Here is a 14,195-nt window from a genome sequence, read left to right on the forward strand (position 1 = left end):
TCTCACCTGCATCCCAGATTGCTTGGATAGACCAGTTCTCTGGTGATAAGTTCGATTTCCAACAGCACTGTCCTGTCAAATAACATCAAAGCAGGAGACACAGAGCTCCCTTGGAGACCATTACCTGACGTGTGCATTTGTTTGCTCACACTCTGTCATGCCTAATACAGAGGCCCATCAAAGCCTTACCAGATGAGTGGGTGGGGAGAACAGCAAATGGAATTCAATCAGGATGAGTAACTGATGGAAGGATGGACAGGGAGTGAGGATTACATGTGGTGAGAGAGCTGGAAGGGCGGGCCCCAGTGCAGTCAGTACAGGAGCGTGTGGGCATGGAAGTTAAAAAAGAAAGTGAGGAGAGGAGAGAAGTAGATGGATGTGAAACAGCTGGTCTGGATTGGGGGAGATCTCTTCAGCAGGGGTCTGGCAGATCTCAAGCGATACCACTGCCAGAGTTATATCTTTATTTTCAAGATTCTTCCACTCCCTCGACGCGTTTCGTCGTTTGAAAGGGATTAACCCATACGACTTCCTCAGGGCTGGAAGTAACATAAATAACACAATGTATAGAATAATGGCGGTAAAAGGTATTGTGCACAAAGTAAATCCCACATTTTGTTTAGAATTAAACAAAGGGAGAAATAACCGATACAATTACAGACAGGATTCGAACTGAACAAATGTGTAAAATTAAGAACATCAATAAAGGTAATTAACAGACAAAAGCTTACAAAGTTCAAAGAACACAAAATAGTGACAACGCAAGATTTATAGCACTAATAATCTACTCACCCACCCATGTGAGTTTCATGCTAAGTAAAACTAATGCAAAAATTATCTGTACCTCAATTTTTTGGAGATCTGCAAAACCTAAAATAGTACAAATAACCCTGTGTTAATAGATACGTCACACATGAGGCATCGGCACTTTATCAGATCTCTGCTCTGCTGGTAAAGAGGAACAACATGCTGCTATTCTTGTTTAATCCAACCATATGCAACATATTTAAGGCATTTGAACGTTACCCAATTCTTGTTCTGCTACCAATGAGGAACAACTAGCTGCTGTTTTTATCCAGCTAAACTATCTGTTGAAACCGATCAGCCACATTTTACTGTATCCAACAACAACAGAACCTTGACCGATGAAAATCCGATCAACTTTGTCGATCACTCTGAGCTACTTATGGTTGTTTTTACTTTGCACCAGCACTATATTAGACTACGGCTCTATTGGTAACGAGGACCAACTTACCGTCCATTTTTTCTGTACAAACGGCTTTCTCAAGGCGTTTGCAGTTACATTTATTAAGCCGACTAGTGTGGCAACCCCAGTATGCTTAAACTGCTGATTACTCTGTTTCAATATGTATGAACCCGACCTCTGTTTTATTAATTGACTTGTTTTTTTTCAAATTGTAAAGGTTTTAAATAACCACAAACAATAAAGCATTATTATCAGTTGTTAAAGTCGCATTTTTGTTTTTGCTTCAGATTTACAATCTCTTTGATTATGACTGTTTCCTACAGCCCCTCATCTGGCCCAAAGGACTTCAACAGTAGCCAATGTTCCCCCTGCAGTGGAGGATGAGTTCTTGGCAGGTAAGAACATATACACCTGTTTAGATACAGCAAAACAAAACAGTGGTCAAATGCAATAAGATACTGTACTCATTAGCATGTTCCACAAGCGAATGAAGACGCGTCTCTTTTGCATAGTCCCCCCGGAACCCCGGAAATTAACCTTGGTATATGGACGAAAAGACATGTTTATGTTGGATGTGGATAGAATAGTCTTGAAGGGTCTGTGGTCAGGGGGATGGGAAACAGGGGAGGTAGTTAAGGTGGAATAGAGCGAGGGAGGTTAAAGTGGTAGTCAAAAAAGTTGTATTTCTCATTTAGCTCCCAAAATAAATTTTGCTCTCCTCTACAGCAAAAACTGCCTAATGAAATTACATCAAATGTGCCACAAAACTAGAATTTTACTCACAACAAGGCCTTTTGAAGTTTAGTGCAAATCCATTCAGTAGTTTGAGACCTGTATTTTAGCAAAAGATGACAGGTCCGCTTTGACGGGTTGCATTAATTGTATATTTTGGCCTGAGTTCCAGGACAACTTGAAATCCCAAATTTGGAAAATAAACCCAATCAGACGAGAACTTTCAGCTGCACGCACCGCACACTTAAATCATTCACAGTACACAATCCTCTGTCACTGGGCCAGGCAAACGTTTGTTTTGATGTTTGTTTTCTTTTTTCTTTGTTCGAGTATGAAACATTTATTGCTATCATTGATTCGCCGGCAGTGTTCACAAGCCAGACTGCAAGATGCAGGAGACTCACCAAAAAATTAAGTTTTAAGCTGTATATGTGACGATGCAATAATTCCATCAATCCGCATTTGCAGAGCGCAATACTGTCACCCCTGGAGGGGATCTGGGCGCAGGAGTGCAAGTTGTCAGTCGAAAAATCCTGGTCTTGAGGAAATGGGAAGAAACGAGCAGAAAAGGGCAGAAAAACGAGCAGAAAAAGCAAAATAGAGAGCAGAAAAAGCAAAACATAGCAGAGGAGGACTAAACAGGGCAGAAAAACAGGCAGAAAAGGCAAAACATCAAGAAACTAGCAGAGGTAGCACATCAGAGAGCAGCAGGTAGACGGGCTGCAGAGGGTAGCTGGACAGGAGAACTGTCGCGGGGGAGGTGACACAAGGATCTTTATGTAACATACAGCATGTGAAAAGCCAATGTATGATGCACTAATAAAAATAAGCAATAGAAAAGATTTTTTTAAACTCGGACGAGGAAGCATTTTTCCCTTTGCCCTACACCTGGTTCATTGGCCCATAGGGTATACAGAACATTTTATTGGCCAGCAGCAAATGAACATTTTGGTTGTGGCGGCCATCATGGGATGCCAGGTACCAAAACAAGGTTCCTGAAAAATGGTGTCATGGAGGGTATAAGAGAACAGGGGGAGCGTCCCCAGGGAAGATGTGGAGGTTACAGAGTGGTAGATAAAACCACCTAAAAGTAAACCATCCCCTCTTTTTGGCACAGACCGGGGCTAGAATGAATGTGTATATATTTATAATTCACTTTTGGGAAAAACTGAGTAAAATCAAGTCATCGCCCACGGAGGGTTGATTTGCAAACTACAAGTCCCAAGATTCATTGTTAGGACCTACCAGAGGTCATCCACCAGAGGATTAAAACTTCATTGAATGAAGGATGCAAATGTTTTTGTGGACTTTAGATGCCAATACTTACCCTTTGACAAAGGTCGACAGACGACCGAAACGCGTCAGGAAACAAAAGGAATAAATAATTTGTATTTACAGTTTGAGAGTGCGGCTCATTTCCTTCGAAGGAGGGAGTTTGGATGATATATATATATATATATATATATATATATATATATATATATATATATATATATATGTATATATATATGTGTGTATATTATCTACTGGCGGTCGCCAGTAGATAGTTATAGTTAGGACCGTGTTTCCATAGGAAATCCGCAACATTCTATTTGGAATAACTTTGGCGCCGGTCGACGAATCCTCGCGAAATTTTCAAAACTAATGGGGCGCTACGCTCCGCTCCTACCCTGAAAGTCTTGGGGGGGATTCGTCAAGCGGGGGCTGAGAAAAAAGGGGGGTCCCAAAACGCGTTTTCCCCATGCATTTTCCCATAGGACCTTTAGTCCGAGCTACAGCCCGAACGGCTGAACAGAATTACTTGAAATTTGTCAGAGAGGTAGTCCTCAGGTCAAGGATGTGCCTTTTGTAGGTCTGGTGTAAATCTGTTCAGTAGGTCCTGAGAAAATAGCATTTAAATCAATATATATATCTGTAAGCGCGCTCCGTGCGCTTACCGTAAGCTTACCGTACGCGTACGGTGCCGTGCGCGAGCTCAATTCTGATTGGTGGTTACATGACTGTAAACATTCGAATCGGTCGAAATCAGGAAGTGTCGGCCGCCATTTTCGGTCTCTCGCACTGACAAACAAAGGTGGGGAACGTGAAAAGGGGGCAACGAAGAGAGTTGCAGACCCCCTAGTGTTTGTCAGGGGGTCCAAGAAGGACCCAAAAGTACGAAAAATACATTTAATAATTTTAAAAAAAAATCGCGAAGTGCGCGTACGGTAAGCTTACTGTACGCGCACGGGAAAAAAAAATAAAAAAAAAAATAAAGAATTAACAATCACATTTATTAAATAAATTAAAGGACCCACAAGGGAGAAAAAAACAAATGTTACTGTGTAAAAAAAGGGGAGGCGCGCACGGCATGGACTGCGCAACGTGGGTGCTCGATGCGCGAAGCGCACCGTGCGCGCAGGGTGTGCGCACAGTGAAAAACCAGAAAAAAAAATAAAAAATAAATACATAACTTGGCATTTAAAAAAACTTACAAATTCACTGAAAAAACCATAGGTTTCACACACGTTATAGTTAGGAATTATCATTTACAAAACCTTGCAAATTCACTTAAAAAACCATAGGTTTCACACATGTTATAGTTAGCTGTACATTTCACTCGTAAAAAACCAATGAAATTCCACGTTCTAGTTAGATCAGGTAACTATAACTTGCGCGACTGCAATCCACAATGTGTAATTTCAGATGTCATCATTGATGTCATGAGTGATGTCACTGACCATGTCATGAGTGATGTAATATGTGACGTCCTCAGCAGTTTATTGTGGGCGCGCAAGTTATAGTTACCTGATCTAACTATAACGTGGAATTTCATTGGTTTTTTACGAGTGAAATGTACAGCTAACTATAACATGTGTGAAACCTATGGTTTTTTAAGTGAATATATATATATATATATATATATATATATAGATATATATATATATATAGATATATATATATATATAGATATCACGAGTATTCCTCCGCTGAGTTCCAACGAGCGGCTCTCTCAAGAGATGGACACAGACCCAAGACTTTGTGCAAAAATATCTCCTTTATTCCTCTGTCGCCATTATATATATATATATATATATTATATATATTTTTTTTTTTTAAATCATGAACTATTTTTATGATTAAAATAAAAATTGGTCGGAATATGCACAGTGAGCCCTCTGTTTATCTGTTTATGGTTGCTCTTGCAGTCTATATTGAAAGGTGGGAGGGTTGGAGGGTGGGTGGGGAAGGGGGTTGTGACCAGTGCTTGATGAGTTGTCATCAGGAGCGTAGCTTAGTCAGTGAGGTTCAGGGTGGGTGAATCTCAAATTTCCCAACTAAAAAAGCAGTGGGCTTAGTGGTGGAGGGGTGAGATGACCGACGTTTGGGATTGATTGTTTCCATGGCTAACAGGATCAGTACTGATTTGCATTTAGTGGACCTCTGTCTAGAGTGGCACAGTGGTTGAAATGCTACTCCTAGCGGTTGCCTCTGGTTAGAATAATTACAAGCATCTGTCCCATCACCTTTTGAGTGTTTGATTGCCAGTAATATGCCTGGAAGCCTGAGACTGGCACAGCTTTCCAAGCCTACCACTGCCAATGTTTGTGAATTCCAAAACGTTGTAAATTTGCACCCATTCAAGGAGGATGTCTCTAGGGACAGATGTAGTATTTATTTGGTAAAACAGTCAGTATATTTATTTAAGCTTCTGCTCCAAGAAATGAACAAGTTAAAAGCTCTTAGTGAAATGAGAACGGTGAGAAAAAACTGATAAAGACATAGCAGACCTGACTCGGGGGCCCCCACACCCAACTACCAAGCCAAGAATGCATTTGGGGGATGTCACACACACCAAACAGCCCCCTGAAGCTAGGCCCCTGCCCCTCCCATCAGTGCCTGGTAGTTCACCCTGAGAACCCATGACTATGGCCACCTACAATACAATGACCTGGAGGCTCTGCCCTAGAATCACTTGTTTTAAATATACTTTCTCTGCTCGCACCCTTCATCTCTGCTAGGAGAAGCCTTGATGGTAAAGTTGTCACTTTGGTGCATATTGGCAGGGCTCCACATTTCCGGTCCTCGACTTTTACAAATCCGTTTATGAAGTGACTGTCGGCCCATGTACTAAGCATGAGTTGAGGGCACACCAGAAAATATGGCAAGCCGACCAGAGCTGATCCAAGAGTCTGACAAGGCACTCAGTCCGGCACATGAGCTAAGACATGTATATCGGCAAACAATGTAAAAATATGATCCACTATACTGAATTTTTAAGACTATATCTCTTTAACATGCAAAAGCATTTCACTTTAGTGCATCAGATGAGATCACTGGATAAAGAGCAATATTTATTAAAAGTGTTTAATTATTGGATCGTCCCCAACGAAAATGTCCTTATTAAACTTTGAGGCAAGTCAGTAGTCATGTGAACCCTACATGTGGCCTAGATTCTTACATATACCCGTTAAATCAAACAAACAGAGGTGCTTGCATAGCACAAATCCTGAACTCCAGTATTTGAAAGTGCTTTTTTATATGCAATGATAAAGAAAGTAGAGGCTCTGTGAAATAAAATATTTGCCTAGGATCACACAATTTGTAGATGCAGGGAAGCTTGTATTGATTCCAGATTATCTGGTTTCACACTTAGAAAGTCACTCACCTGATGTATTTCTCTGCCTGTCTTTCCTGTATTACATCATGTTTGTGCACCAAGAATAAAAGACGAAATGAGGAAAACTGACACAGACTTAGCAGACCTGACTTGGGTTCTCCATACCCAACTACCAAGTTTCGGTGAGGGCTTGAGCATATCTTTGGGAGACCAGTTATGGGTTACCAAGAGTGGTAAAGTGACACTAGTGGTTATGATTTTCAGGTTAGAAACCACAGAAATTGAAAGTGTTATGATTTTTTTTCTGTGAGTATATAATGAAGCCCCCCCAAAAAAAGAAAGACGCTCTTAGGATATATAAATTGGTCTGGTGGATCAGTGGACTAAAGCAGCCACTGCAGGGGCCTGTGTTCGACCTCATGGTCACAGGTTCAAATCCCGGGGGTCCAATCAACCTTTCATCCATCTGAGGTCGATAAAATGAGTACCATGGAGTTGGGTAACAATAAACATCTGTTATTCAGTGCCAGGACACCTACGGGTAATCATGCACTTTACAAATACACCTATTATGTTATGTAATTAAAAAGAATTAAGCCCAGCCCTGCAGAAAACACAGCAAACAGTAAACACCCAGGGCATGCTGCCTTTAGCTGTGCACAGCAGACATTGCATAAGGATCTTTGTTTACGGCCAAGCCTTGAACACAAAACACCATGCATCCAATCCCAATGTAAATTATCTTGGGCTGTGCTTTATAAGGTTTGAGTGCTTGGCTTTGTAGCTTTGGACAAGGAATAGGCTGCGGCAGGAGCATATACTTAATAAGCAGCCATTCTCCTTTTTTTATTTATTATTATTATATGTCCAGGTTAAAAAAGTAACAGGTTTTGACCAATGAATACTATATTTATCAAGTTATTTTTTTCAAGAGTAGGTGTTTCAAAAAAGAACCATTTTCTAGATGTGCGTTTTTGAAGTTTTGTTTATTTCCCTTTTCTGCTGAAAGTAAAAAACAATGCGTTTGAACATCTACCTCGCAGTTTTGATAATGCGCTCACATAGCACATATGTCTTGCAGTCAATGGAACTTTTTTCTGTCTGCACAATCTCTAGCAGAAAGTTGCTTTTTTGCTGAGGGTTTCAATTATTTCGGTTTCTTTCCCTTCATAGACCACCTCATTTCGTTGCTGTTGCAAACGAGTAGCGTTCAGGTTCTCCCCAACACATTACTCAGTTGCAGAGCTGACGCGTGACCTTGCAAGCATGTCATTTCTTCTTGTTAAGGGAAGAGCTGAAATGCAACCCACAACTCCTTGATCCCTTCCGACAAGTCTTCACTATTTTTAACATCTTCAGATTTTACTTCTTCTGAAACTGATGTCTGATGTGTGCTTTCAATCTTTTGGAAAGCAGAATACCAGTCAAAGAGACAAAGTCTTTTTCTCTGAAAAGTAAGCTGTTTGTTTTTTAATTTGGAATTTTATTTTTGCCTTATGTTTTTGTTTAGTTTTATTTTGTAAAGCGTGGACATTTACCACAATCGGGGGTATTGTAGTTCTTGACTTCTGAGTGCCTCCACAGTGACTTTTTTAATTTCAAACTGTATGTTATTGATTTTTTAACTATAGAACAATACACATGTCCACAGGCCAAGCCATGTGGTAAAACAAAGGTATATTAAGTACATTCCACCCAAACATATCCTTCATGGTAGTCCACAGTACTCCGACCATTTCCCCCATATCTTTGCATGTTTTTAGGGGCATCCTCTGGCTTTGTATATGGCCTTCTCCTGTATTTCACACCAATCCATTGCCTGCTTTCATGTGGCCAGCGAGAGCAGAGAAGGCGGCTGCCACCCTTTAGCAATATCTATCTGTGCCAGTGCCCCTTCAATCTCCACCAGAATCTTGTCTCCACTGGCATCACACATCCCCTCCAGGACCTCCAACTGAATGGGTAATGGTGAGTTGTCTGTGGGCTTCCCTACCACTCTAGACAGGACCGCAATGATCCTGCCCCACTATCTCACAATCACAGGACAGTCCCACTCTGTGATAAAAGTGAGCGAGGGTCCCTGAGCAACACCAACACGTTGGAAACTGCAGCATGGCTGTGCGCCAGAGAATCTCAGGTGGTTTTTCTAAGTCATATGCAAGTAATTAAGCAATATAAGCTAAAGCCGTAGGGATATAAGCGGTTCTCTTGGTGCTGTGAAAGCGTCTCTCCAGTCTGAATCCTCCAACTGCCCCTCCATCTGTTCTTACAGGGCCTTGAGGGGCACAAATAAATCCGGAGAGTGGGCAATAAGCGATTTGTAAATCTGTGAAATCCCTTTCTCTGTCCATAAGGATCTGAAACTCCATGGGGCTACTTTCAGGAATATTCCCCAAAGGTCCACTATGATGCTCTAGGTCATGGCACAATTGCAGGTATCTTAAAAACTGAAATCTGTTTAGGTCAAACTCTTCCTGCAGCACCTGATGGGATTTAAGGCATTCATCCTGCCAGACAGCTACCGCTCTGGGCCCACCCATAGGGGGGAGCCTGTGTAATCCTTTATCCCATCCCGTCCACTGCAGTGCCATGCACCCGTTTCCAAGAACCAGCCTTGTGGATTCAGGGAGGGAAGAAGGAATAGGTGTGCTAAACAGTAACCACATGCTCTTGTCCAGACCCTTTCTGGCCACCTCTAACCGAAACGCCTGGTCCCCACATTTCCCACTCAGCCACTTGTTGACCACCCGTAGCTGTGCTGCTCAATAATAAAGATGCACATCTGCCACATCCAGCCCATCATCCTGTGTGGATTGAGTTAATTTCCCATACGCAGTGCAGGGAGGTTGATCAAGCCACAAGAAAGCCCCGAATTTTGGCCTGCAGCTAGCACCACCAAAACTGCAGCAGTCATGAGGGATGATTTTGTAATATGTAAGCAGGTGGGGGAAGGGCAATCATTTTAAACAAAATTTAATCAAAGCTCCAAACCTGAGCATCCCAGAAAATCCACACCGCCAGTGGTTCAATTGCCAGTGCGAACAAAGGTGGCAAAAAGGGGCATCCTTGATGGGTGGCCCAGCCAATCGAAAATGGAGCAGAGAAGATTCCATTGACTTGCACTTGGGCATTAGGTTTAGAGTAAATCACCTGCACAAAAGCGCTGAATCGAGGACCCGGCCCCACCTAGATCAGCACTTCTCAGAAGAGGCCCAGCTAACCAAATCAAAAGCCTTCTTAAAATCCAACAGCAGAAGGGCCATAGGATTCCCAAGTTAAGAAAGACATGCGAGTGCTATATGGGCCCTGCAAAGGCAGTGCCTTGTACTCCTACGAGGCATAAACCCACATTAATCCAGCTATGGAAGGACCGTGAAGAGCCGGTTAGGTAATACTATCACAAAGATTTTCACCTCGGCGTTAATAAGTGAAATAGGGTGATATGATGCATACCGATCTATAGGCTGGCCAGGCTTAGGCTGAACCACTGTGGTCGCTAAATCAAGCACAGGGTGAAACTGTGTCTTGTGACCGCCTCCTGTTAGAGGCCAAGAAAATGCTGCCTCAGATGGGCAAGAAAATAATTATAGTATTCCATGGGGAACTCCTCCAGCCCCAGAGTTTTCCCCGAGTTCATATCCCGCAGGGCCCGAACGATCTCATCCAGCGCATGAGGGGGCTCTAAATCTGCCCTGTCGCTTGCAGAGACCATGGGCATCAGGATCTTGAACATCAAGGGGCGGGTCGCCTCCCTTGAAGGACGCTCCTTATAGGCATACAAGGCTTCATAGTATGTTTCAAATGCAGAAGCTATGCCCTCAGCTGTTTCCGCCACTCTACCTGCTTCAGACTGGATAGAGGGAACCACAGGGAGGCCAGCTGCCACATTGCCAAAGAGTACAGGAGCTTCCCGACTTATTCCCCCACTGGTATACCCCTACATGTTGAGGCCATCCAACATTGGCAGGCATCCTCGAGCACTAACTGTTGGAACGATGTCCGTTTCAGAGCTAAGCAGTGTAAGTCTGCACCATCCATTTTCGCATAGTCTCTGCGTTCCAATCCAAGGATACTGGATTCTAGCTCTGTGATCTGTTGCTGTTGAGCCTGTCCTGCCCCTTCAGATATGACCTATCCACCCCCCTCAAAGCAGCCTTCCTGGCCTGCCACAGGATACCCAAAGAATTCATGGTGGCCTGGTTCAGGTCGTAGTAGTCCCTCACCTCTTGGGCTAGAAAGTCAAGAAATTCCTATTGCTGCAGAAGCCAAGCATTAAGTCTCCACATCAGGTGGTCCCCACCGGTTACTTGCCAAACAAGAGAATCACTGGAGCATGGTCTAAGATCCCTCGGGGTAAAATATAAGAGCGGAGGTTCCGAGAAGATCCGATGCTGCAAGAAGGATAAGGTCAATACGGGAGAGATCTTTATGACCCGGGGATTGCTAAGTGTAAGCCAAAGTTCCAGGGTTCCCACAATGACCTTTTTAGGCAGGGCTTCCTGTTTCAAGCGCAGCAGTTTCAGTTTCAGAGGCCCATGTACAATTTATTGGATTAAAACAAAAATTATGTTCACCCTAAATGCACACTTTACTCATCAATGTGGAACCTGTGGGTTATCTAAAAGTGTAATGTAATGAGTAGTGCATGTGTTTACACAAGTTAAAATGTTTTTATCCAAAAGAGTTGAACTAGAAGCTGGTAGCCAGTGAGCCTAAGCAATGATATTTTGCAGTGAGAATTTCTGTTGGCCTTGTTAACTCCAAGCTGTGTGTCTCTGAAAATGCACACTGTGTATGTGACTCTAGGCATCAACTAGCAAACAAATAGCAGGAAGGAAAATAAGTACAAGAATATGTTTTTCAGCCATAAGAGCTCTTCTCCCTGCTTTTGTGTGGGTTCATGAGCTCGAACCAAGCTTGCTGACTTTGAATGATGAAACATTTTTATTGGCTACTACATGCCTTGTTTACAAACTATTGCATATCTCATTACTTCTGGGCTGTCTCATGATCCTTGATCCTGTATTATTTTCATTCCTTCCTGTTATTTTGCGATTGGATACTCTGAAAACTACATGGTCAACATATTTGTGATTTTGGATTCTAGGCGGCTAGAACAATTTGAATGCAACATGTGGGATTTTCAAGCTATGTGACCAGACCCTCAGAAGAGGCAAAAGTGTCAAGTACATTCCTCATTGATCTGGTATCTGAGAGCTAAGCATGAAGCAGCTTATCTTGCCAAGAAAAGGACGGGGATGTGTGAGCGGGAGGTAACATCCCCATCCATGTCACAATCACTTGTAGAAGGTTTGGTGAATCTTAGTGTGATCACAAATGTAGAGTAAAATATGGAGAAGCTTTACCATGACATGTACCTACGAACGTTGAAAATTACTCATTTCTGTTCACAAGCAGTACAATGTCCTATACTCCCAACAAATTGACGAACACAAGTTAAAAATGTTTTCTGTTCTCCTAGGTTTTTTTCTCTTGAAAAATCCAAAACCATTCAATATAAAATCCAAACAGTAAAAGGCTCATATTAGAGCCAACTTCAGTGGCTAAAAATAAATGTTTCTATCCCCTTTGCTTAGTATAAAGTAGGGGTGGGCAGAAGTCGCAGAGTTATACTCCGTTGAGTTGCATAAGAAAACTCCAATATTCAGCTGAATTAAGCAAATTGGAGGAGTTAAGCACATTGCGCTAGTTTTCAGCACCAGGCGCTTGTTCGTGCTGTAAAATCAGTGCAAACAACATCATGCGGCACGCCAGAGGGTGCTGCTTCTTCCTGCAGCTCGGGTAGATTTTTGACTGAAGGTGCAGTTTTTTCAACGTGAACGGTCGTGACCTGCCGCAACCACCCATGTTGAGAAATCTAGCCGGGATGCGCTCTAGTGCCCTAAAAATCACACTAGGGGACGCAAATTCTCATTTGGCAACTTAATGTTGGCGAACCTCACGTGAGAACAAACTCCATCACGTAATGCAGTTTTGCTAGAATAAACAAGGAGTCTGCTGTACCTATATATTTTAACAACACGCATTTAAGTCAGTTTTTAATAGAAAACCACTCTTACTAGACCATGCATATAAATTATGCCACGAATCAAATTGCCATATTTTTACTTTTTTATTTTCAAATTAGTTGAAAAGATCTTTTTTTTGGATGCATAAATCATATGTTGAAAAAAACAATATCCCCTGCTGCTCTACCTTTATTTACTCAGAGGTTCCCCTTTTTGTAGTGGCAGTTTTGCTAGAACTCTGCGTTCCAAGCAGAACGCGGAGTGGGCAAAACTCCGTGCTCTCTATCGGCGGAGCAACATTTGAGCCCACAACCAGTATAAAGCAATGTCCTTGGACTACGCAAAGTAATCGTTTGCCACAAAGTATCTGCAAATCCTGATCCCTGTAATTGTTTTTTTGTTGGCACTAAACATCCTGTTGTGTAGTGATGATTATCCAATAATATCACTCCTTGTTGTGGACCCATGTATATGTGTGTGTGTGTGTGTGTGTGTACACAAAATCCAATTGCTAGACAGAGGAGAAAATGTTCCGTCGTCAAATGAGATTCCTTTATCTTTCCAAATTTTGGGATGCCTTTTTAATATTTAATTATGGCCTAAAAATGGAAGCCAGACATGTTGACTTTACATATGTTGATTAAGTAATGCTTCTCTCTCCATTCTTGTAGAAAATACCATTTCTGACTTGCATAACGTTCAAGCCTAAGTGCGCATTGTAAAAGGTTAGGAGCAGCAGCTCCTAGGGCTGGCAGACACTGAACTTTATCTGGGATATGCTGCAACAGAAAGGATTAACAACCTTAACCAAGAGTTAAAGGAGGGATGAAAGGTTAATACACCAAGCATTTTGGAGTTTTAGAAACCCCACAATTGCATCGCTGCAAGACTTAAGACTGCACCTGTTTCTTGCGCAGTGAAAGCTAAACAAGCAACAGGTTTGAGGCTCTCACTGGAGCATTGACTAAAATAATAAAAAAAATGCCTGCTGCAGAGCAAAACTATTTCTAAAGGAAGGATTGATATAATGCGTCCATAAGCTAAAAACCCAAGTGCTATAACAGTGTGTACATTTCTGGTGTAAAATTCCAGCATTCCAGTAGAGGCAGAAAAATACATAAAAAGAAACAATATAAAGAATGTGAGACTAAAATACCCCCTTTGGACTGATACAGGGTGCGATTTGGTAATGTCTCAAGCCAATGGCTGAAGGTTTCTGAGCCAAAAAGCCATTTGCCCAAGGAATCTCTACCAAAATTCCTCAGTGAATATCTAGAATACACTATGTGCCTTAAATGGAGGAAGTGCCCATACACGTCAAACCCACAAACGCCCCCCCCCTCCATGTCCTGCCCCCCCCCAGCCCCGCTCCGCTCCCCCTGATGGTACTCAGAACAGACACACAGTTTATGGTAGCATTGTTCTTTATTATGGGTTCTTGTTTTTATTTGTTGCTTTTTTCTTTTCTTCTTTCTATCACAGATTATCGCATTTATTATACAATAATTGCTCTTACAATCCGAATATGTGCATAAACTTGCCTATACATGTATATAGCATACTCATGGCTGATTCCGCCTCCATAGAATATATATATATGCATCAGTACCATGTAACGATAATCCTA

At 42.1% G+C, this 14,195-nt stretch overlaps 1 protein-coding gene across 2 annotated transcripts in view; it reads left to right on the forward strand.

Moving 5' to 3' along the window:
- The window catches only part of RAD52 (RAD52 DNA repair protein), a 210,470-nt gene that overhangs the window by 152,917 nt on the left and 43,358 nt on the right, over nucleotides 1–14,195 (forward strand). For both annotated transcript variants that reach the window (XM_085652251.1, XM_085652252.1), the window contains exon 10: nucleotides 1,531–1,602. In XM_085652251.1, coding sequence (XP_085508377.1) covers nucleotides 1,531–1,602 — 72 coding nt within the window. The remainder of the gene's footprint in view (nucleotides 1–1,530; nucleotides 1,603–14,195) is intronic.

The sequence above is a fragment of the Triturus cristatus genome, chromosome 4_1 (genome assembly GCF_964204655.1).
Source record: "Triturus cristatus chromosome 4_1, aTriCri1.1, whole genome shotgun sequence".
NCBI classification, from domain to species: Eukaryota; Metazoa; Chordata; class Amphibia; order Caudata; family Salamandridae; genus Triturus; species Triturus cristatus.